Here is a 25,396-nt window from a genome sequence, read left to right as displayed (position 1 = left end):
CCCACAGGAAATACCTCCAGAGTCACTGTTTGCACTGCTGAAAGAAATTATCATCTGTGCTCAGCGCTAGTCATGGCAGGATAGTCAATGAAAGTGCGACAAAGACCTTCATCGGTGAAGTAGAATGAGAATGTAAAAAAAATTGAGTGCGAGATCTCTGAGGCGATGCCGCTACTCACGAGAGGTAATCTTCTTGAAGACCTTTTTGGCCAAAAAGTCTTGAAACCGTTCTGCATAAAAGCTGGGCATCTGCACTGATATGCTGTCCTGCACAGTCAGAGAATCAACTGTGAAGCTAATTGGTAGGATTTAAATTCGAAAGCACAGCCCGTTAATGTGTTTAGAATGCACTCTTGAGCTTTTTCAAGGTGTCTGCTACGCTGGAATGTTCAAATTCATCTGTTATTCCTGGTTTTCTTTGACTCTTTGATGAAAATTCCATACCACTACATGACAATGAGTGTTCAAGGGAAAAGAAAAATTGGGGACTGATAGCTTGCGAAGTTACTGCGCCAGCCAGTAATTTTCAGCAACTACTACCAATTAGCCCTAAATGTGTTATACATTATCAGATTTGACTGAATCATTTGTTTCATAATATGCTTACCCCTCGGCCAGACTTATACTGTAGAAACACGCAAAAGACACCAATTTTGTGTGTATTGCAAACGTTCAATTGAAAACTTCGCTTCCTTCGGGCTAGCTTTGCCATAACGACTGTAGTTACAAATTTCTCCATTTGAAACCAACCAGCGTGAAAATGTAGTTCTTTCGTGACTTTTCCGGAACTGATCAAATCCATAAAAATCACAGGTGGCTTTTCCAAGTTTTATTTAATGGTTGGCATCCTAGCTTTTTATTTCCTGAGTAGATGACGAAATTTGCAAAATGAATGTGTTGAGTTAAAACATGCCACTTATTCTTTTTTAAACTTTATATATGAGTAGGTTTTGATTAAACTTGACACTGCCAAAATATATAAATGTGCTAAATTATATACACATACCCATTGAAATTCTGAGTATTAATTTGTACTGACGGACAATTTAAACAGGTTGGTTGGTTATAGCAAGGTTGTATGTATTTGAACAGGCGAGAACTCAAATAGATGGCAGCTACACAAACCATGCAACGGTTACTTTGGACAAATTTGATTGCCTTCCACGGACAACCTTTCGGAAAAACCCAAGCCGAAGGCGAAGGTTTGATGCGCCGCATACCCCGATAACGCTGCACACCGTAAAAAATTGCTGGCACTCCCGTAATGTAGAGATATGTAGGCATGAAATGGCAACCGGCAAAGTAGAATGGTTTAAGATGATACTAGCCATAATCTTAAAAAGGTTGTACTGCATGTTCGCAATGGCACACTCCACCACACCACACCGCGCCATACTGTGCACTGGTTAGAAGAAGAAAACCGGCTGAAGGCGGCACTACAGGCAGCGAAAGAGGCCAGGGAGACAGAGCGCACTGCCGAGCTAGAAGAAGAACGAATTGAATTCTGGGGTTTTACGTGCCAAAACCACGACTCGATTGTGAGGCACGCCATAGTGGGGGACTCCGGATTAATTTTGACGAATCTTTAACGTGCTCCAAATGTACGGGACACGGGCTATTTTGTGTTTCGCCTCCATCGAAATGCGGCCGCCGCGGCAGGGATTTGGTGCCGCGACCTCGTGCTCAGCAACGCAACACCACAAGGGCTAAGCCATCGCGGTGGGTAGAAGCGCCTGAAGGAGGCGCCACGCAGCGTGGCGCCATCTTTCGAGGCGATACAAAATCCGCGCCGGGGAACTCACGGAACGCTGGCGTTCAAACGAGTAAAGGCAACCCTGTCTCAGCGCCAAGAGATGACAATGAAGTGTATGGTGCCCTGTATCTGACGTTTGAATGTCGCTATTGGAAATGACAAATACATCTTCAGCGTACTAGAAGTTTGAGTGATATTGTGAACAACAACTCGGAAGCAACTTTTTTTGTAACTTCTTTGGGCAGTAACTAGCGTGTGTAATGTGGTCCTGTACAAAAGAGTTCGGGACCAGAGACCGCATTTTCTTAAATTTTAATGGTTGCCCGGATGACCTCATTCTGTATTTGCAACTTGCACGGATAATGGATCTCGCTTTTGGCTCAAGGTGACTTGCAGGTCGCTGACAACGGGAGCTAAAAGCATTTCATGCTTAATATAATGATTTAGCTTTTCATTATACGTCAGGACCACAGAGCACGTACTGCCTCTTTGTGTCAGTAACGCATCAAGCGACTGCAGTGGCGCGAAAACAGCTGAAATATAAAACCAAAAGCCAATGCGCCCTTTCTCTCTATCGAGGGCGCCCCGCTTCCAGCCAGACAGTCGAGGTCACCCATACTATGCGCAAAATGTACTGTCTTGAATGTCCCCGATTTTGGTAGTTGACCTTGGTAAATAGTGCAATGTAGAATGCGCAAGTGTCCTTAAATGTGCGCTATGCAGCAAAACGAAGAAGGGAAGAAGTTAAAAAAAAGTAGACAGTCGAGGTCACCCATACTATGCGCAAAATGTACTGTCTTGAATGTCCCCGATTTTGGTAGTTGACCTTGGTAAATAGTGCAATGTAGAATGCGCAAGTGTCCTTAAATGTGCGCTATGCAGCAAAACGAAGAAGGGAAGAAGTTAAAAAAAAGTTAATTGCCATTCCACTCTGTGAAGAAGGGTGACGAGCGAAGCTGTGTATGTGGGCCCTTTAAGGGTGAACTGCACCTCCGCCGTGGGTCGGCCCGGCATTTCACTATCTCCGGGACCGGCCCACGTATATGGGGAGTGCTTAAGGCCTACTTCACTTCCGCCACGGGTCGGCCCGGTATTGTGCTATCCTCGGGATCGAACCATGTATGGGAACTGCTTAACGCCTGCGTCACCTCTACCGTTGGTCGGTCCGGCATTGCACTACCTTCAGGATTTTGTTTACACGCGGAGACACGATAGCGGGGAAAGTAGCCTTTAACAGCCTCGCTATAAGAAGTCGCAGTTTCGCCTGAAAGGCGAAGCACCGATTGCGATAGCAAATGAGTAGATAGCCATACAAAGTAAGGATAGTAGTTTTATCGGCCGTATAAAGTTGTAAACATTCGTTTACTAACTAAATTAATAATAAATATGTAAGCGTGACTCAACGAGGACGTAGAAAGATACAAACACACTAGAGACAACGCTGTCTCTGTGTGTCTGTTTCTTTCTACGTCCTCGCTCAGTCGCGCTTACACATTCTATCATGGATTCGAACCAACTAGCCCGCCAACACGTTTTAAGTAAATTAAGAAGTATGGTGCGACGCGCGCACAGATAAACATGAACGCATCTCGCTCGATGAGCGCGGAGACTCGCTGTCAAAATGCTGGAGTGAGGAATCGCGGCAGCAGCAGCGATCGAATTGACATTCGCGTATCTCTCGCTTTAATGTGAACAAAACGTCAAAAGCACAGCGCATGCGACGTTACCGGCACTACGCGCACTCCGAAAACATCACAAATTGCTTTGAAAATTAGGCCCGCGCGGGCGCGTCGTATGCAGCAGCCGCCGGAGAAGAACGCCCCCCCTCCCTGGCCTCAACCCCGGGCCTCGCGCACTACATGAGAGGGCGCGCTTACACACGCTCGCGCGCGCGAGATTGAGCCCCGTCCGCCGGCTCACCCTCGTGCGCTTTCACTCGCATATGCAGCATACGGTGCGCGGCGATTTTATCGCCCTTGTACTTTATACGGAACCTCACGGCGACGGCGACGGCAGAAATGCGGCTGAAGTGTCCATATAGTTGATATCGCAATAAATGTAGAGGCGGGACTCGCGACGCAGACGTGAGGTGGTCGAGCTCTCGGCTCCGGTAAGGCAGGAAGGAAAATTCACTTGCGTTTGCAAGTCGAGGCATATGGCGAAAGTGTCTATGTTGGCAGTGAATCTCGCCTTCTGGCAGCATGTCAACACATTTGAATTTCTCCTGTCTTCTCTAATGACGAACCAATTAAAAAAAAAGAAAGAAATATTCTTGTGGTAGGACACTCCCTAGATGGCACCCTACAACTTCAAGAGGAAGCAAAACTTTGCAATGGGGCCTGATGGGGCCTACAATTACTGCCTGCAGCCTTCACAATGCAATGGTTTTCACCTTGTCGTAAAACGTGGACTTCCACGTGTGCTCAAGCTTTTTTAAAAGGCGGTAGTTTTGCAGAATGTCGATTACTCCAATAAACAAGAGTAGCCGCTCTCCTTTGGAGTTCTTCGCTGGGATGCCACCGGTTCTGTAAACAGAAAAAAAAAATTGAATGCATGAAATTTACTTTAAATAAATAATGTACAGTACACGTAAGCGTTACGACAGTTTTGACAGGTTAAAATGCTTAAAGGCTGAAAATTCAGTGCAGCTAACTTAAAGAAACCACCTCGTAACAAAAATAACCTTGCAGGAGAGAGAGAGAAAGAGAGAGAGAGAGAGAAAGGAAAAAGAAATGGAAAGAAGAATGGCTATGGGAGAGATATGTACTCCAGGAAAAAGACAATGGTCAAAGGAATAAATCTCTGGTGATGCAAGATTCATATGTAGGGGAGTGCGTATATCTTCCAACTTGTTAAATCGAATAGTTGCAAAATATCACGAACACGACAAAAAGGGTAAGGGTAGCCGGGTAGCATGCATTTTTTTTAACTTTGTGCTGAACACATCTTCTCTGAGACATATATACTTTATTAATAATCATTTATTTTTGTATGCATCCCACTAGCAGCAGAAAAATTTACAACAGCAGATACTGAAATGCAACATATTGTTTTTAGATCACAACGACTTTTCGAAAACATTTCTGTTGGCGAATTCTGCCTGTTTAACAAACTTATCTTAATTTTGCTCGAAGCATGTATTTTATGGTTTATGTGGCTACCGTTTGCTGCCGCATGAGGTTGGAACGGTTACAATCACAATTCCTTCTTCGCGTACATTTTTCTCAATCTTGCGCCGCCCCGTCTTTCAAGAGCTTTAAAACAATTAAGGAAATAAAATACACTTCTCGCAAAACAACGTTACTGACATTTCTAAAATCGTGTAACAAATTTAAATTCGTAAGCTTTATCAAAATTTCGGGAGTGATGACAGGCATGTTTTCACAAAGCGCAAATTAAAATAAAGGGAACTTACGGAACATCCTCGTCATGATCGATTGGCTCTACATCGGCCTGAATCGACTCCATGGCAGTGGAGAAGTTCGCCAGCCGTTGCCGGTTTGTGGACTTATTCTGTTTAATCCCAGATCCTGGAGGCATAATTAGGTAAATAAATTTCAGCGACCTTATGCTTTTTGTTTATTCGTGCTAGAATTCGTTTCTCGAGACACCAATGACCAACTCTTCCGCTAGGCGACTTACCCACCATATTTCCACACGCGTACACTTCGTACACGCAGAGAAACCGAGAGAACTAAACCTGTCAAGCCTTATTGAGACAGGCACAATAAACAAAAATACAATGTATTCAGTTAAGATGCACAGCAGAAATACCGTGCAGGTAAGCCTTACGACAAGTTGAAACTTGGTATGCCAGAAAGGACGAGAAAGTGAGAGGTACCTTCCAATGCCACCAAAACATTAACTCATTGTTTTCCCGAGTAATGTAGGCTATTTACACAGTCTGCTTCGGGCTAGCTAATTATGTATGCCTCAAGAAAATTTAAGCTTCTTGTTAGGGGAGCTTCGGATAAACTGGCACCTTTCGGGGAATTTGATAGCAACATAACAGCCCAGCTCTATTAAAACAATGCAAAATCCTCCTGACATCACAGAATCTGCCTTGGGATACGATGATTTGGAAGAATTCTGCCCACATTTCTTCCGTGATGCAAACGCCTGTAAGGATTATTTCATCAATATATACTGGTCTAACGTTTGGTCCAAGTCTAATTTTCTGGCGTAATGAACCCTCCTTAGTGCCACGTTAATGAAGTAGAGCAAGAAATTACTAGCCATGTATGGAATGCTTACCTTGTAATAGCAACATAATTTGTAAAGCAGTAGAAGCAGCTATACATTTTGTTATGTAAATGCGTTGCCAAGTTTATTTAAAACAGACACTTGAAAGGCGAAAACAAAGTCGATGCCCCTTTTTATCTGCATTAAGAAAAGGTAGAAGCATCTGTGATTGGCCTCACCTGCTGGTTTGAGGCTGGAGCCTTCTTCTGAGCCAGGTGAACTGAATTTCACTTCATCCTTTGCACCCTGAGGCTGCCGCTCCTACGTGCGAGCGACTCATCAATGTAATGTACAACCACTTTGAGCCTACAACCATACGGTTGAACATGAACGTGTAAAGTGTTTAATTTCTTAATATCACAGAAAGCACAGCACTAAGCGCTATCTTCATTTGAAAAGAATGCGCCTTTGACGTTTGCTTACATGCTACCAAGTACTACAACCTTTCACTATGTACAATAATTGATGAGTTTCTTTGCTTGCCTGAAAGCATTTGCACAGTGCTGTTCACAACCACATTAACGCGTAAAAAACCAGCATGTTTGCGGCCATTTATGCCACGAACACTGATTTATTCCACGAACGCTGACTATAAACATGCCATATTTACTCGGTTGAAACCCAGACGCCCACTTTTTAAGGTAAGAAGTTCGAAAAACATACACATAGTAATGGAATAAAATGTTTCCCCACATTTGGTTGTTGCAATGCATGCGTTGGTATAATGATAACCTTAGGGAGTGTAATAGTGAGGTAGCAAGCTCTATTGATGACGTTAGCGACATCGATAGCATGAGCAACAAAGGATGAACCATCATCATTTTGCGACGCCGTCCGCGGTTTTAGCGAGTAGGCATGTGCCTCACTCATGCAAAAGCCGCACTCTGTAAAAATTGAAAAGAAATGTGCAGGCTTGGCGAGTAAATATGGTATGTGCACATATTTGTGAAGGTTAAGCGTTTGGGAGTTTCGATATAGGATTAGCTCACTGAACAATGCGCCCAAAGAATTTGACAAGACCTTTTGGCCATGTGTGGTCAGGGGGAAAACAGCGTGTGTACACATGCTGTACCCCCCAGGCCAAATACACCCCTCCCCCCATTTCGATATCACTTACTGCAACACTGAAATCCCAAATGTGTCTTAATGGATAACCATTATTTTGGGTTACCGGCAAAGTCTACTTCCCGAAGCACACTGCAAAACATCTGGTAGGAAGAAGATTGCCAGCTGGTTTGCAAGTGGACTTCCAAAAGACAGTTTTCCGATTGCTAACGTAGAAATTATTTTATTACTAAATTAATTCACTTATGAAACAAGAATTATGGACAGCGATTACTTCTAGGAGACCACCGAGATAGGTAGAACAACTCAACAGGAACTAAACATGTATGGGGCAATATAATAAACTTGGAAGTTGCCATTTATATGAATGCATTAATTTCTTTCAATCAGACTCATTCGGCACAAAAACAACAATGGTAGACATCACCTGCATATTTAACAACTCAGTTAAAAGGACGCCGAAAGAACTTACTATTTGTTCCCTGGCCGCCTGGTCGATGTTGTGAATGCCTATAAGGAGGCTATAGTCCATTATTTTGAAGCTCTCCAATACCTGTGCAAATGATCAACAACAGTGTGGTTACACATAACTCGAAAGCTCTCATAACTTTCTAAGTTCATTCAGTCTTTGGCTCCTTTAGAATATAATATAGTCCACTTTAACCGATAAACAATCAACCAATTTTTCAGCAGACGCGCCGGTGCCGGTGCGGGAACCTTAGAAGGCTTCACCACATGTCTTTCCTAGTTTTACAACTATTAATGTTTATCAAGTCTCTCGTGATGATATGATGAGCCATTTTGATATTGTAGAAGTGAAATTTTATTAATACAGCTCAACGCTTTTTTCTTTTACGGTTTCTTTAAGGGTGGCACAAAGCCAACTCATTACAACCAGCCAGTGCTTTCCTTTGTCATGGTAAATATAGAAAGAAATGTTCACGGCCAAGGATGAAGCACAAGTTTATTTGCATTATTTAGTAAGTAAGTTTAATAAGTTTATTACTTCAAAGTGGTTACAAGTTTTGATAGATATGAAATACAAAAGGAGGTCCCATAGTCAAAGACAGTATTGGGACCCCTTAAGTAACAGGAGGTACTTCTAATGCAGTCGATGACAGACGCTGTCTCTTTCACATCGCCATCTTCTCACCGGAGGCCAGTGCTCTCGAGTGCTAGCGGATAACTTCTTTTTCTTCACGAGCTCACTGAAGGCGAAGGGATATTCAAAAAAAAATCCGACAACACCTAAGCGCTTTTTGAGTTGTTAATGAGAAGGCATCAATGTCCATCTGAACGCCGCTGATCAATCCTTCGAGTTTATGAACTTCTGGCGGGCAAGCGACTGCGTTCAGACTCTTGGCCAACGCCCCCTTGATAGCACAAGGCCGGTGCACTTCGATCCGTGCCGTCATGGTATCTTGCTCGGCTGCCATAGAATGCAATGTGGACGCTCCCGAGTAAGCCGCGGTGATCTTGGCCTCAGCGCTTTTGTGACGCCGGGCTTGGCAATGTGAATTTCAGTCCAAGCAGCAAGATTTCATGAAGCAGAGTGCACAGGACTGCTATCTAGGAGGCGCTGGTATAGCCTAGTGGATAAGACAGTCGGTTTCTGAACGTGGGCTCGTAGGTTCGAAACTCACTACGGCCAACGTGTTTCCTGTCAAATTTATTCTGTTTTTATGCATTAATTTCTTTATAGCGATTACCGAGGCGAAGTTAGAACGCAGGCGAGAGCTTGCGCGGATAACAGGCTTCTGAGAGCGAGGGTTACACGGCGTCGCAGCGATGAACGGAAGAGAGATCCTTGGACCGAAGAACAATGTATCTTTGTCTTCCATTTTGACGCTAATCTGGAGAAAAGCTTTCTCAATGTCGGCCGTCAAAGCAATGTGGTCCATGCGAAAAGGCATGAGAACAGTAACCAAGTCGGCCAATACCTTTGATCCTTTCTCAAGATGATCATTGAGGGACGAAGGATCAGGTCCGTGCGACTATGTGTCAAATACCACGCGTACTCGAGAATTTGTTGACTCGCTCCGAACAGCAGCGCGATACAGCATCTAGAATAGCTTAGAGGATTGTACCTCAATTTGGCTATAATTATAATTATATGAAGATGGGGCTCTTGACAAGCCCCATCTTCATATAGTTCCTGATGGTGGTATCATATTGTACAGCAAACTCTGGATTGTTCTTCAATTTCGCCCGGCACACATCAGATGGACGCTTCCATGTTTGCAGACGGTTATGTTCTAATTGCCCATAACTTTCTTTCTATAGAAGGGCTACTTACATGGTAGCAACCGTTGTTTTCCAGGATCCTATTATGGCTCCTTATTTGGAGAGCGTGAAACACAGGTCTATTTGCATTATTTACAGGAATTACTTCAAATACAGTCCAAGGCGGACGCTGTTCCTTCCACGTCGTCTTCTGACAGAAGGCCAGCGCTCTCGCATGCTGGCAGTAAGCGTCTTCTTATTCATGAGCTCGCTTAAGGTTAGTAAATATCAAATATAGCCATATTGATTCGCCAGATGTGATTAACTCAAACCCCCAGAAAAGCAGGAATCGAATTAAATTATGCACCTACTGGAAAATAAATCGGTGGCGACGATGGTTGTGCTACACCCTATCCATAAAGAGCTACTGAGATCAGTGTGAAAAGAAAGTGTGAAGTTGTGTACCAAAGTACGTATACAGTAAAACCCGATACACTCGAAATTTTAAAAAAGCGAAAGACATTTTTTTAGACATGCACAATTACAAAACTTCATGGCCAAGCATAGACCGCATAAGAACCGCTGACTTCTCGAAAGTTTAATATACAGAGGCAGAAATCTTAACGATTCCTTTCACGATATGTTGCGTCATCCACGCGCTAGCGCACTTGACATTAGAAAGTCAGACGATTAATTCTAATGCAAAACTGCAAGCCCGTCATCTGAGCAGCTCATACCGCTTCCAGACATACGAAAAAAAAAAAGACTGCCGCTGTTCATTTTTGCAACTTTCACTTTGAAAACCAGAAATGAACTGCGGAAGTGCACAACTGCCATGCCTTTAGTACATGCCAATGAGTCACGTGACTAAAAATTTACTACTCAGCATGGCGTGAGCGCCAAGTGACCGCCCTTATCAAACCGAAATCGCACTGTAACTCCACACTGTATGCTTGGATGCTCGTCTCATTTGGGCGCAGTGTGTGGTCTGAGTGCCCCTGCTCATAAGTGCCGACCGTTTTGGTCACTGTCACGATTAATGCACTGTAATCACATTGATGCGCCCTTGACAGCATCCTAAACGAGAGGGTGAAAAAGAAAGGTTGCACACCCAGCTCACAGCTCTTGCACGAGGCCACAACGAAGTAGCAGCGAACAGGCGAGTAAACGCGTTTGTGCGGCGGTAGCAAGAAAAAATGGAAAAGAATAAGCGGCTTAAAGAATAATATTGATGGCGTATTTAAAATGCACGGCAGAAATGATCTGACAAACGAGTGGCAAATACAGAGCACTGACGTCAAAATTACTTTATTTACACCCGGTGTAAAGACATACTCCGTGGAAAGCAGCATACTCGGCACATTTATACGAGGCTTTAAATACATGGATTCTATGCAGATTTTAAGATAAATTGCATTTACTTGTTATATCAATTGTCTCATTATAGCCTATTTTATTTTAACAAGGTTCAAGTGCGGTATATCATCATCATCATCATCATCATCATCATCATCATCATCATCATCATCATCATCATCATCTTTTATGTCCACTGCAGTACGAAGGCCTCTCCCTGTGATCTCCAATTACCCCTGTCCTGCGCCAACAGATTCCAACAAGCGCCCGCGATTTTCCGCATTTCATCGCCATACTACCTAAAAAATCTTGGCAAAGGTGTAGCACTGGTGATTGTCTAAGTTTTATTACCAGGGTTTAAACAGTAGGTTAGCAGACAACACGGGCCTCTTACGGTTAACGAACATTATGCAAATCCCAAAACAAGGCCTCTGAGATCTTCAGCTCATCCCTACTACCCATCACTACCCGCATGTGGAGGCCAAACCCATCTGCTGTGCAGGTTCTCAACGTGTTCGGTTCTGCATCTTGATCGGCGGTTCTTCTGGTTTGGGTGTTAAAAAGATCAATTTCTATGACCTTTTCGTGGCGCATCTTCTCGAATTTCAAAAGTAATTCTGCACTGAGGCAGCTCATAACTACACTATTTGACAATAGGCTATTTACGAAGTCCACAACTTCACTTGGCTGTTTAAACAATCCTCCAGACAAACCAGTCAACGAAACGAAGAGCCACAGCCATACCTGGCAATCCCTCTGGATAGTCTTGATGAGGGCATTATACGTGTCGGCCTCCAGCAGAATGCCGTCAGGATGCTGCTCGAGGAAGTCGAGGTCCTTGAAGGTCGGGGAGCGCTTGCTGCGCTCGTGCTTGCTCGCTTTGCGCTTCAGGGTGGAGCCCTTCAGGTCGTACTTCTGGTGCATGGGCACCACCGAGGGCAGCAGGTTGTTCATCACCACGACGCGCACGCTTTTGCCACCGCATAGGTAGCAGTAGAGACCATAGAACTTGGGCAACAGTGTTCGCGGATTATGGTTCAGATTCTGCAAAACACATGACAGGGACGCTTCTATTTTTGCTTGATTTGCCTTTCTACAACCTCGCATACTCTGTACAACACGAGTACGATGACATAAAAAACAGCGGACCTCTGTGATCCAGCAAGTATGTTTTGATATTGTGATTTGTGCGGAGATCGCAAGAAAACAAAAACAAAGCGGGAACAACAGAAAAGAAAGTGCACAGGACAAGTGCTGACACATTTTCTATTGTTCCATTTTTTTTTTTGCTGAGTCGCAAGTGAATGCATACTTCAATTTGCTCAATTTTCAGTCCTGACCAAGTAAGCTTCGCTTTCACAAAGCTGTCGGAATAAGAGCGGTGTAATATATACTCCACTTTGAAAGGTCAATAGTCGTCGAACAAGAGATGTCCGTGGAGCTAACGTTTCGACAATGACAATTGTCTTCTTCACGGCTAGACGAAAACAAGTCCCCTTAAAGTTGTAGCGTTAGCTCAGGCTGAGGCTTCACTTGTTCGACCACTTTTAAATGCCTTCAAGAGACTGCATCTTCCCATGAAACACTGACTGGTTTGCACTGTGAAGAAGCCAGCTTAGATAATTATGCCGGGGTGCTAATCATTTGCGGTGATCCAGGTGGTTCAGGCAACATTGAAGCACCTTTTGGAGCCGCTACGGAGCTCGCACTGCAACATGGAAATTTTTGCAAAATTACCGGATGGGTGCAACAGTAGTCTTTTATATGTTTGCATGTAGCTCAACAATACACTTCAAATTAAATATTCCTAAAGTTATCCCTCAGTACGTCTTGTCTTCTGGCGTTACACTATATAGATTTTACTAAGATTACTGAAAAAGTATGAAAATAAGACCAGTAGATCGACCATAGAAACACTTAAAGGAGGCACTAGCACATTAAATACATTGTAGTGCATCTATTCTACTATACAAATGTTTTAAACATAGCTGGTAGGAAGAATGACGCATTAGGAAAGGTATAAGGCATTACACAGGTGTAATAACTAAGACCGATGCCAACAACATAAATATAAAAAAAGAACACAATACGGATTGCGCCAGAAATGTCTAACAAGCTTTGCAAGGATTTGTATAACATCAACACACACAGAGAAAACGACAAACAAATTGAGAGAATGGTGTTGAAGTAATATTCCTTGTTTGCCTGTTGCGTGTTATTTTGTGTTATTAAAAGAAAAATTGCATTGTCCTATTTAGCGCTAATTGCGTTGGAACTAAAGCTTTATATCATTATGCAGGCTATTCAGGTAATTTTGCCTAAGTTGGGTGGCATGCAAGCACTATGAGCAGATGCTGGTGTGTAAATTCTGCACACATGCCTTTTTATTACACTGATTTACAGTGATTGTCAGTGATTTACACTGACAATCAGATTTGAATTTCGTTACGGTATGATTTGTTTACCATAAGTAACTTATAGACCCTTGGAGCAAAATAGGGGTCAGTTACTTAATTCATAGCCAAGTGTAGCCGAAAGTAGCATGTTTAAGTTACTCGGTGAATTTCGGTGATTCGAGTGCAATTGGTGCAAAGACACATCCCTGAACAAGTATACACGAACAGTTAATAAAGGGAAAATGAGACATCCACCCAAACGTAGCTAAGTGCTACAAATGAAACCTATACGGTTCCCCGAAAGAAAAGCTTCTCAGTTGAAGAAAAATTTGTCCCGGTCCAGGATGAATTTTTCTTCAACTGCGAAGATTTTCTTTCAAGGAACCGTATGGGTTTCATTTGCAGCACTTAGCTACGTTTGGGTGGATGTCTCATTTTCCCTTTATTAATTACTTCTCTCCACCTTGCGGGTTTTCCGCAGAACTATTACTTCAAGATCTCCGAACAGTTTTTAAATTTTGCAGGATAAAGCAACATCTCTCTCTCTCTGTTTATTACAAAAGAACAAACAAACAACCTATAGCATCAACTACAGCAGTGACTACAGCATCAAGAAGTCAGTTTAACGAAACTCAGTTTTGCAAGTTATCTGCCCAGTGAGGCAAGACAATGTCATGTCCGGTGCATTAAGCAGAGCAGGGGAATCATCACCTTTGCAGGTGTGAGGACAATGTGTTATGCATAGAAAACGTCTCTTTTATTACCACTCAGTGCTACATTAAAGTGTGATGCGCTGGAGTAGAGATGTAAGGGCCGAGGAAAAATCCGGAAAGATTGGTGATAAAAACGTTTTATTTATTTATTTTAGCCCAGAAACAGAAAAAAGCAACGTTAAGATTTTCACGTATATGAATACTTGCCATTCTCTGCTGTGCAGCATGCAATTCTAGAAGCGACAACGACAACAAAACGGCATCACAGTTTTCAAGTCTCCTCATTATACGCTTTCAGTGTCGTTTTGAAAACGCAGCGTAGCTTTCAAAGTTAGAGGAATACAGGATGCCCTTTAGTCCAGGACTTGTGTCTGGGACTCCGTGAAGCACGTGGAACCGTCAACCCGGCGCCAAGACCTTTGCTCTAGTGAGCGGTTGACACGGCTGCTGCACGTACGTTCATCATCTGCCAGTAGTGAACGAAACTGGTCTTTGCTTAGAAATGTTGATAAGAACCTCCATAATCGTCCTCAAGCGCAAGAGAGGAGTCCATCTGTAGTACGGTTCCTCTCTCGCGGTTTCGGATATTCTTCGAATACTTGGATAGTCATGGTAGACGAGTTATACTGGAATTTTTTTGAATACCTTTAAGCAGATTAGGTTGCTAAGCATATTATAGCAAAAATTGGACTGGTAGCGTGCGCTTTGTAACAAATCCCTGCCCTGTGCAATAGCGCAGGCGCTGGGTCAACCCTAAAGGTAGCGCTAGCGGTTACGTCATGCATTTAAATAATCCAGACACTATAACAAACCCATATAGAGCCCCTGACCAGGGCCTTTCGGAAGTTTTGGTCAAACGCAAGAAGTTGTAAACAGACTTGTAGGTAATAATCCAGAGTTCGACGGAAACCCGTCCAGCGAGGAATGAACATTGTGAAATAAAACGAACACTCGCCAAGAAGTAAAGCGTAGTAAATGAAAATTTCACGTTTTGGGGCCAATACTTGTCCTTTGATCACAATAAAAGCAAACTTGGTGGCTCTTGTTTAAGTATGGTAGAGATGGCGCAGTGCACGTGCGTAGATTTCGGGCAGACTCCCACGCGTCCTTTTTATCGCCATGCTGTTTCGTCTGAATATTTTCCCTTAAATATAAGCCGGGGCACATGGAATGTTCCTGTCTCGGACCCTAACTTCTCTTATCCCATCTTTACTGCATCAAAACGGCAAGTTGGGCCAGTTGGTTATGATTCATTGTAAGGCTCGTAACAGCGTAATACAAGACACGGACAAAAGGAAGGTAAGAACGACGACACGGCGCTGTGACGACGTTTTTACCTTCCTTTCGTCAGTGTCTTCTGTTGCGCTGTTACGAACCTTACAATGAATCCCATATTTCCGCCGGGCGCATTTCCAGAGGGCGTTTTACGCAATCTCCATTTTCTGGAAATTCCAAGTTGTTAGTGCTGTTGGTGGATATTTGGGCACTGCAGATGGTACCTATGTAGCGCTCTAGTGGTATGACTCTTACAAATGCCTCTGCTGGGCGGGAGAGTGACTTCTAGAGGAAGGGCGCGCGGTCTTTGGTTTGAACTTTAGGTGTTTTATAGCTATAGCAATTATTTATATGGACACTGCAGGTGTATTTCTGCCGTCGGCGTCACCGTCGCCGTGATGTTCTGTTTAAGGTCGAAGGGCGATAACATCGTCGCCGCGCGCTGTATGCTGTATGTGCGAGTGAGAGCGTGCAAGGGTAAGCCGACGATGGCGGCTCAATCTCGCACACGCAAGAGAGAAAAGCGGGGAGGAAGCGCGCCGTCTTCCGTCGCGTGCAAGGCATCGGGGTGAGGGGAGGGAAGGGAGCAGCTGCTGCTCATGGCGCGGGCGCGCAGGCCATATCTTGAACGCCACCTGCGATGAGCACAGACTCTAGGTGAGCCGAGGGCTCACAGCTTCGTGCGCGTTGTGCTCTCGCCGCTTATTTCGCGTTAAAGCGAGATGCAGTACGAAGGTCAATTCGCTCGCTGCTGCTGCCGTGCTTCCTCACTCCAGCGTCTTGACAGCGAGTTTCCGCGGTCATCGAATGAGATGTGTTCATGTTTGCTTGTGCGCGCGTGACAGCATGCTTGTTAATTTAGTTAGTAAGCGAATATTTACAAGTTTATACGCCGATAAAACGACTATCATTACTTCGTGTAGCTCTCTACTAATTTGCTATCGTAATCAATGCTTCGTCTTGCCGGCTAAACTGCGAAATTTTGTAGCAAAAATCAGTGTAATACTTTACAAACAGAATTGTCACCACGTGATCTACACAGAGTTCATGTGTATCCGCAACGCCTAGTGCCTCCGAAGAGCCATTTAAAGACTATTTGGCACAATTTTATTAGTTTTACCTTCAACACACTCACCATGTAGTAACCTGCAAGCAGATTCTGCAAGAACTCCGCTTCCTTGTGTTGAACTGTTTTGATGATAAACTCGTCGTTGCTAGTGAGATAAAACGCACTCCCACTTGCACCAGGGTTCGAGAGCTCCCTCAAGGGTTCGTGGCACAGCGACATCTGAAATCGGCCACGAAACAAGGTAACGTAATTCATTTAGCTGTAAAGATGAAGCTCAATGTAACAAATTACCGGACACAATGAAGTAAATATAAAATTTGCCTGGGCGTGCTTATTTCTCCAATATTCTATTGCTATGACCACCGAGGCACCTAGCTTCTTTATGAGAAATTCGTTAAAAATTTACAACAGTTCTTAGTTTTTGTTGTACCTCATAGTGGACATATTTTCAGCAACGTCATTGACTGAATTTTCTTTTCAAAGTATGGAAATATACAGCAAAAGTTTCAAAAAATGCAGTGTGGGAATTACTGAAGATGAAGCCCTCAGCGATCTTCACGTCCAGTCCTAAGCCCCTGCTCCAGCACAAAAATCAGCAGCCGTTTTTTTCCAGAATAGACAGGTTGAAACTTCTAGTGCATAGCTCAGTTACATATGGCGTTGGGCTGCGGAGCTTGAGCTCGCGGTTTCGATCCCGGCCACGACGGCCGCATTTCGATGGTGGTGAAATGCAAAAAAAAAAAGCTTGTGTGCTTAAATTCAACTGCACGTTTTAGAAACCCTGGTGGTCAAAATAATGCGGAGCCCTCTACTACGGTTTGTTCACAATAAGAACGAGGCTATGACTCCTAAAGCCCTAGAATTTAATTTATTCAATTATCATACTAAACTGTGCACTTTGGACTCGCAGCAATCAGACTATCATTTCTGTTTCTTCCGGCACCTGACCTCAAAAAGGCCTGGAGCTGCACCCATTATTCTTTTAGTAGATGTGGAGAGACGACTTACCAAAAAATCTTGAGTATTTATGCTAAATAGGTCCCTGAAGTATCGGAAGGCGACCGGAGCGTATGCCTTAAATTTGAAGTCGCTGTAGTGGTGAGCTGGCGTGACATTGCTTCCCTCTCTAGAAAATTACCAAAGAGTGAAGTAACAATTAAAACAGTGTCTTAAACTACGCTTGTGTAATAAATGTGTGAAAAATAAATGCTGTTTGACTGAACTTTGGCCCGTGATAAAGCTGCATTTGGTCCCACTTCATTTGATAGAATGCAATGAATGACACACTTGTAAATCGGCATTCAATGGAATTATGACTGGTTAGATGTGTACCACTACTAAGAACGTGACATCTATAGTTGCTGAACCAGTGAATGTGAAATTGCACTGGGTGATGTTTTACTTAGTCAGTCACAACAACTTAACATCCTTAGCAGCAATTCTTTGTAATGAATAACAATAAAGAATTTGCCAGTGTACAATCCCAACCATTATTTCATAACTGTATACTTTTACGCACTTCTATAGTCTGAAGCTGTAAATGTAATACAGCTGATAGTAATGTGACCACGAAAGATGGCCACTGAAAACCTATCAGGCATGCTAGTTACTGTTACTGCTTTGATTTGCTATCAAGACATCCTCATATGATTTATATCCGATGCAAAATCTGAAGTTTCATATACATATCTAAGTTGCACCTCTTCTAATACAAGAATGAAACATTAAAACTGTCACCAATCCAATGACAAAGATGCGTTGTTATCAGTGGTGCATGAAAAGCTGCTAGAATCTGTCTACTTGGATTCTCTATGGTAAAGAAGGAAGAAGTATGCCATGAAGATTTTTTAAAGCGAACTAAAGAGAAGAACTAAAGCTCAGCAGGTTAAAGTACACTTTCTAAATTTTATACTAGTTAATTTCGCTGTAAGGGTTTGACTACTAGAAAAAAAATGAAAGGAAAACTTCAAGGTTTTTAGTTTCGTAATCAAACCTTAGTGTATCCGTGGTAAGTGAAACCTTAGTGTACGTCAGTGGGACGTAATGAATGTCAACGTATTTTTCTCGTCTTTGGGCAGCTGTGGCACAGTAAATGTTTTTAGAAACTTTCCAAGTACAATTCTTGGCTCTCTTACAGTACAATACGATCCATCATCATCACAATTAGCCTATCTTTATGCACACTGCCAGACGAAGGCCTCGCCCAGCGATCTCCAATTCTAGTCCATATTTACTAATAAAAAATGAACCAGGGCCGAGATGGTGTGGTAACTTCATGGTTACATCGCCACGAGTCTTTTATTTTTTCGTTTTACCTAGTTTATCAAGCCCCCCTCCCCCTCAACACACACACACTTCACGGTAGGAGTGGCTTTTTTATTATTGCATTAGTGTAATTTGCTAATATAACTCAACTTATTTTTCTCTTTGTTGCCTATTAAAAGGTGTTCCACTTTAAAGACAATGACATCAGCCAAGAGTTGAACTGGCTAATTCACGGGCCACTGCATTATAGAGGGGAAATTGTCATCCAATATTAGTGCATGACAAATCTGTCTACGAAGATTGTGCGCCATCCCCAGAGAATCTCGGAGAATATCAAATAGCTTACACTGAAGTTGTAATCAGTTAAACCAAGGTAATTCAGAGAATGAGGGGGACCTAGGCAATGATACGAAGTACGGAGGAACATTAACAATGCAACAAGAACGCTTACCCAGGTAAGAAGATTGACTCTATTACAGCAAAGTCCCGGATCAATAGATTTCTCTCCGGTTTCGACGCCAAACTACCAACAGCGTAACCTATTCCTAGTTGAATTGACCCTATAACTTTTGACGCTTGAATCTGCAGAAGAGAGACAGAAAACACACATGAAGGTCACGGATATTGTCAGTATTCCACTGTTATTCTGAACGTTCAATATGAAGAGAAAAATCAAGAATATTTCAAGTGATAGTCCTATTTGGAAGTAAAGACGTTGAACGATGCGATAACGGGATAAGAAGAGACACAGCAACGAGGAACGCTGACTTGCAAGTTGAAGTAAGCACCATCCTTTGGGTTTCATTTTTGTTATTCCGTTCTTGCAGTTCGCAGGGTTCGCATTTCGACCCCATCGAAATGCGGCCACCATGGTCGGGATTCGATCCCGCGACATCGTGCTTAGCAGCCCGACACCATAGCCACTATGCAATCACGGCGAGTAGCTTTAATTGGAAAGATATACTTGGTGTATACAGGCGAAATATGCGAAGTCCCTTATGGCAGCGCCGTCAGTTCTTGCATAAATTAAACTGCCTGTGGAGTACATATGTATAATGCCGCCTACACCCCCCCCCCGACCCCCCCCCAAAAAAAAATAAGAAGAAAGCATTAGTACGCAGGCGCGCACTATTTGCGTGAAATTTACGTGAGAGGTTCCTTGCCTGGGAGCGTTGAGCCCGGTGGTGTCCAAGCATGTACAGTGTGAAACAGAGCACTATGATTCCGAGCACGGTAGCCACAATGATTACGGGCATTGCTGCGGAAACATGGCAGCAGCATAGACCTGTGAACGAGACAACGCCGTAGAGGCGTTCGATCGTGACCTTAATGGCGTCACACTCGACAAAAGTGGTTTGAGTCGGAAATTCGGGCTGAAACTTGTCTGTTGTTATCGTGTAATCTAGACCGGGTCAATATGAACGGCCGTCAGCATGCGTTGAATCAACCTGAATGCGCACTCAGTGTTGGAGGGCTCAGTATATATGACGCTCCATTGGAGGGGCGCATGTAACGACTGCATTGTCACGTTGTCGTGACGGTGAAGAACGAGACACTGCCACGGTTATGACTTAAGAAGTTAACTGTTTATTGGCCAGACATGTGCCCAGAAAAAAAGAACAAGTAAACACTCAGAGCACAACGATAGCGATAAGCACGATTGTCGGTAGTCGAAATCTCATCGATGGGCTGATTGTGCGATCGGCTATTTAGGCATGACTCATAGCACATTCCAACGTAACCGCTGGTGCTTGCGTACGTTCCGCAACACTAATCGCGTCGCGCGCTCAATATGATTAGACAAGACTCATCTGATATGAAGGATGAGATTGGTAACATTGAGATACACGAGATATGACGGGACGGCGCGCTCCTACAGTTACTTTCGCTGCCGGCGTTCAAACGAAGCACCGCGTTGGCGCTCTGCTGGACCTTTGAAGGCCCTCGGAACAAGGGAAGTTGGTAACTGCAATATGACTGCTCCTGGGCGAATTTGAGTTACAGAACACGATACCCACGTCGCATCTTCACAAAATACAATGCATAAACGCTGGGTGCAGTCTTCGCAATAAAAGCTGCCAAACAGGCGTTTTCTTTCTTTTTTTTTTTGCTTTTTGCGTGAGAGAAGCAATCACATAAATTCACCTTGTGTACTATAAAACAGCGATCATTGTTGTCTCAATACAGTGATCAAACGAATTTTCAACGAGTAGTTGCGCATGCACGTTTACGTTATCGTGTGACATTTCAATTTCGTTGCGAGTGGTGTCGCCTGTGTGTCTCGTTTGCTTTATTTGTATTTATTTTTTGGGTGCAGCGGCCTTTTTTAATATAGCCTGTGAGGGATAACGCACTTCGCTCCGTTCAAGCGGGTTACATAAAGAGGCGGATCATATCTGCATGACAATCTGAGATGACTATGTAGCCAATTAAAAAAAGATGCGCTATAGACGCAGTTAACTTTCTGTGGTGATGAACGAAAAGCTACACGTAGGGAAAGCGCGCGATTAAGAGCGCTCCTGAAAATAGACCCACGTACTAAATTCGCGTTAGTTTAGACTGAGGAAGAGAAAACATTAGCTTCTTATATACAAGAGCAAAATAAGAAGAAAAAAAATATAAACCACTGAGTTTTAAATGTGACTTATTTTTCTTGATTTTCCGCGTTTGGGATAATGCGAAACTCTCGCACGTGTAAGCTACGCTGATTCACTGTATGTTCCAAGAATCTAATCGCGCTGTCAAACGCTGCTGGACTACTTCGCGCAGTAACACCTGTGCAGAAGCTTCGCTGAAGTAGGCAAAGAATGCCAATCGAATAAATAAATAAATAAATAAATAAATAGATAGATAGATAGATAGATAGATAGATAGATAGATAGATAGATAGATGGATAGATAGATAGATAGATAGATAGATAGATAGATAGATAGATAGATAGATAGATAGATAGATAGATAGATAGATAGATAGATAGATAGATAGATAGATAGATAGATAGATAGATAGATAGATAGATAGATAGATAGATAGATAGATAGATAGATAGATAGATAGATAGATAGATAGATCGCGTTATATTGCAAAAGTAGCTGCATTTAGGCTTTGCATACGGCTTCGCGTTGCCCGCAAAACGAGCAACGCGAAGCAATAAAAAGCGAACGGGACAAGGCGGTGTTCTGTCCGCCCTTAATTATACTGTTTTCCGAAGCGCAGTTTTTCATTTTTCTCTTCGTTCTGTGGCGAACGCGATATAACTGTACCTAACACAAATGTTTGCACCGTGCTACGGGTTATAAGTCGACACGTATGAACATTTGACATGTCAAAGCAAATGCCATTCTGGGAACGCTTTCGAAGCTGTTCGGAAATACTTTTATATGCAGCTAGATACTTTGTCGCCAACAGGAACACGCGATAGCACCTTACAACGATTCAATCTTTCTTTTCTGAATTTTTTTTTGGTCTCGTTGCTGATCATAGCTTAGTAACGAAGCACAGCGTGGCTAAGCCTTCTCTGGCGCTGCTAAAGCGTTCGTTCTCAGCCCGATCCCGTAGTTTCGATGCAGCCCATGCGGCAGCTGTGCTCACGTGATCCCTTGTGCCACGTCAAGCCGACTGCAGCACCAGTCTTTCCAGAGGTTGAGCTCGCCCCCAACAGAATCGGCAACTACATTCGGGAAAGTTCCGACACATTAAGGCAGGACTTGCACCGAGCAATAACTTTGTAACAGTGTTAGCCGGTGAAAAACGGTCGCCAGAAAAAAGTTAAGCAATGTATGCAAGTGAGTGCCCTCCTCCTCACTTTAAAAAGCACCGTCCAGATGCTACAAAGAGAACACGAAATAATAATAAAAAAAATAGCGCCCCCGTCACTGCTGCCCAGATCACAGGAGCGGTGTGTTGTCATCATCATCATCATCATCATCGTCGTCGTCTAGAAATACAAGCGCTTCCGTGACCCTTGGCACCACCTACCGGAGCAAGTTGGAATGACATACTTGCTTCTGAGCATGCGCTGTCAAATGAACAGGCAAGGCCACTCGCATTTGAGAGTCGCCGCCGTACATGTACAGCGCTGGAAACAAATCCCAAGTGGTCACGGCGAGCGACCACGGGAGACGACTGAACATCTCGCGGAAAGCCTTGTACACAACGACCATCCCCCTTTCGCCAATAACCGGCCCTGCAAGCTTGACCGCTATAAGAAATTTTCTTTGCTATTTCTTTGCACATTGCTGAAGCGAAAAAGTCAGAGCACCTTGTATATAGCCAAATGTATTTTTGAAGATGAGGTCTTCTTAGCTGACTTCACACAGGTTTGGTGCATCTGGGATCTCGGTGCATCTGGATCTCTGGGAACCCCTCCCAGAGAGAGAGAGTGAAAAAAAGAACTGTCCCTTTGTTTGCAAGACCGTCGTAGCGAGTCACGAGAGGTGTCAATATGTAGGTCTGAACGTGAGAAGAAGGGCTAATTAATCGCAGAGTAGGTAAAGATAAGGGTACGGGCGTAATTAGCGCCAATATAGTAGAAACGTAACCATATTGAACTGTGCCCCTGTAAAGGATGCACCGCCGTAAATATAGTGATGTTCAGGCAAAGCCGCCATACAGCACACTTTGGTGAAATTTTGTTTTGGGAAAATGCTTTTACAAAGCAGGGCTCACGCGAGGCAATGGGGCCTCGTGCCCGGTGTGCCCCCCCCCCCCCTTTCCCCACCTAAGCCCCTGCTTTTGGTGAGGTGTCATGAATAATAACGGCTATAGCGTATTTGGGCAAGCAAGTCTTCTCGGAACCATCGCTAGTCAGTGGGCAGCATTCCCGAGAGTATTCCATCGCTCACTGTTAACACGACACTCACAATGGACACTTCTGATCGCGATCTAGCACGATGGGAACCGAATTTCTCTATAACGAATGGCTCCCGATCAGGCTTGACCGAAAGTGCCCCGTGTGACCACATTTCGTGCGATATTGCTCAACTATCTTGGGGAGAACGAGCAAAATGCGGACACAACTTGCCGTCAATCGGGGAATCTTCGCTTTTTGGTCCAAGAGCACGACCGCAGTCCAATGGAACGACTGTGGTCCAGGGGGACGACGTTGCGCAGGTGCCTGCTATGGACACGTCAGCGCCACATCCGACACTCAGTCGCCACACTCTTCTTCTTGTTCTCCGTCAATGGCTCATACCCACTACGGAGGATTTGCCAAGAAGCAGCAGGTGGTTTTAGTTTTCCTTAGCAAATCCTCCATAGTGGATATGATTGATGATGAAGAAACAGGTGGTTTTATCGAGCCTGCTCCTCGCTTTCCCTTTCCTGTTAATTGTATATATGTGTTCAAAACAAATCATAATAATAATGGTTTTACATGTGTTTTCAATAAGTTTGTAACCAAGAAAATCATAATATCAAATATTAAGTGCTACAGAAAAAAAATCCGATAGAACCCATTTCACGACGAATGTCGACATTAATGAGATTAGCATTGAGGCAATGTAGTGCCGCACCATATTTCCAGCGTTAAAACGTGCCATGTATGAGGCATGTATGCGGCCGGCCTTAATCACGTTGACACGCTCTCCCAGAGACACGGCGTTCAAATTAAATGCTCTATAATGAAGCTGTAATTTGAGATCTTATGCAGATATTTGCGCCGCCTTTGAAACAGAAAAGCAAATAAAAACGCTAAACAATGACATGCTTTGACTTAAATTGTGTTTGTAGCTTGTTCATATAGTATGCGCAAGTCTTACAAGTCCTGAGATTTTGTCATGAATTCAGGCGGGCAGTGAACGCCGAGTTTCTTGAGTGGTGGAGCTTTTAAGGCTTCTGGAACGCACGAGAAGATGACTGCGGAGCGCGTGCCTTGAGTGAGCAAGAAAATCTATGAAGAACTAACTATCCCCGGCTGCTATTCAATAATGCACTTGGCCCGTTTTGGGAGGTGGTTATTTGCGGCGCACTACGTTGCACTATGTGTTATGGCTGATGCTCCCCTTACCACCGTGTCCTACCCGAGCGCGGAATATCCAACCACTACGTCGAGCGTCACTTTCTCAAAGACGAGTTCGGAACCCCGTGCAGCGTTGGAGACCAGAGGCGCAGCGTCCCAAACGACAGCGTCTGCGTTTTCCATCGGAGCTTCAGCGTCTACTCCGGTACTACTCCACCGCACGGTAGTACCGTATCGTGAGGTTTTAGCCACTGCGACGACTGCACTATATCTTCCAAACTGGCTCACGAAGATAGCTACACAAAAAAAAATCATGGTCTTAGTATATGCGTAAGTATGTCTAAGATGTCTTAGACATACTGTATGTCTAAGTTGTCTTAGACATTCAGTTGTCTAAGTATGCGTAAGTATTGTGCCACTTGCTCAAATCCATGCCGCCCGGCTTCATTATGAGTGTTTCGAAACTTGATCCGACCAGTATAAAGCTTATCAACAACTAGCAATCATTATCAACTTTATCACACTACATCCAGCTCTTATAAATCTTTATCGGTTGTTATCAAACTTATAAGACTCGATCCGAGCCTTGTAAACTCTTATCATTGCTTATTAACATTATCAGAATTGATCCTACCATTATAAGCCCTCATCCCTCTTTAGCATCTTATCCAGACACGTCGAACCATTATCAACCGTGATGAGACCACGTCCCCTCATCACTTCCTATGATCCTTAATTATCAAGTCATTGACTGCTTATCTGTCTGTGTTGCATGACGTGAAGCGCATAAGCCCTCATAGGTCGGTGGCATTTCGGTCGGTGAAGCAACGCCCCAACGGAAGGCGCACCCCGCGACCACTGAAACGCAATGGGGATGTGGCGTGTTTGGCATTAAATTTTCGCAAATTGGGAATTTTTCTGATGTCTATAATGCTCCAAGTCGGCTCTGCTCGTGGTTCTAGAGATGGCTTTTATTCCACCAACACCAAATCTTTCAACAAAGCCTTCACAGAAACCTTCGTTTTATACATATTTATAGCGATTTGTCTTATGCGACGGACAGGTTTCCTCGTTGGGCA

At 43.7% G+C, this 25,396-nt stretch overlaps 1 protein-coding gene across 1 annotated transcript; it reads right to left on the bottom strand.

The window, feature by feature from the left end:
* Nucleotides 1-171: 171 nt before the first annotated feature.
* LOC142583565 (phosphatidylinositol 4-phosphate 5-kinase type-1 sktl-like) lies at nt 172-22,521 on the bottom strand. The gene is made up of 10 exons (XM_075694053.1): nt 22,360-22,521; nt 18,809-18,939; nt 17,101-17,218; nt 16,159-16,311; nt 11,384-11,683; nt 7,533-7,613; nt 6,175-6,256; nt 5,169-5,283; nt 4,146-4,278; nt 172-267 (listed from the first exon to the last, which is right to left on the bottom strand). Exons 1-10 carry the CDS (start codon nt 22,519-22,521, stop codon nt 172-174), a joined length of 1,371 nt encoding a protein of 456 aa, XP_075550168.1.
* Nucleotides 22,522-25,396: the final 2,875 nt, after the last annotated feature.

Source organism: Dermacentor variabilis, chromosome 5, assembly GCF_050947875.1.
Source record: "Dermacentor variabilis isolate Ectoservices chromosome 5, ASM5094787v1, whole genome shotgun sequence".
Classification (NCBI taxonomy): domain Eukaryota; kingdom Metazoa; phylum Arthropoda; class Arachnida; order Ixodida; family Ixodidae; genus Dermacentor; species Dermacentor variabilis.
Note: the sequence above shows the minus strand (reverse complement) of the source record. Positions and strands in the feature narration are given on the sequence as shown.

Coding starts and splice junctions, on each gene's coding strand:
- LOC142583565 (XM_075694053.1), bottom strand. CDS start 22,521: ATGGTCGTTGTGTACAAGGCTTTCCGCGAGATGTTCAGTCGTCTCCCG. Junction 17,219..18,808: donor GAGTCAATCTTCTTACCTGG/GTAAGCGTTCTT, acceptor GTAATTTTCTAG/AGAGGGAAGCAATGTCACGC. Junction 7,614..11,383: donor CTATCCAGAGGGATTGCCAG/GTATGGCTGTGG, acceptor TCATTTGCACAG/GTATTGGAGAGCTTCAAAAT.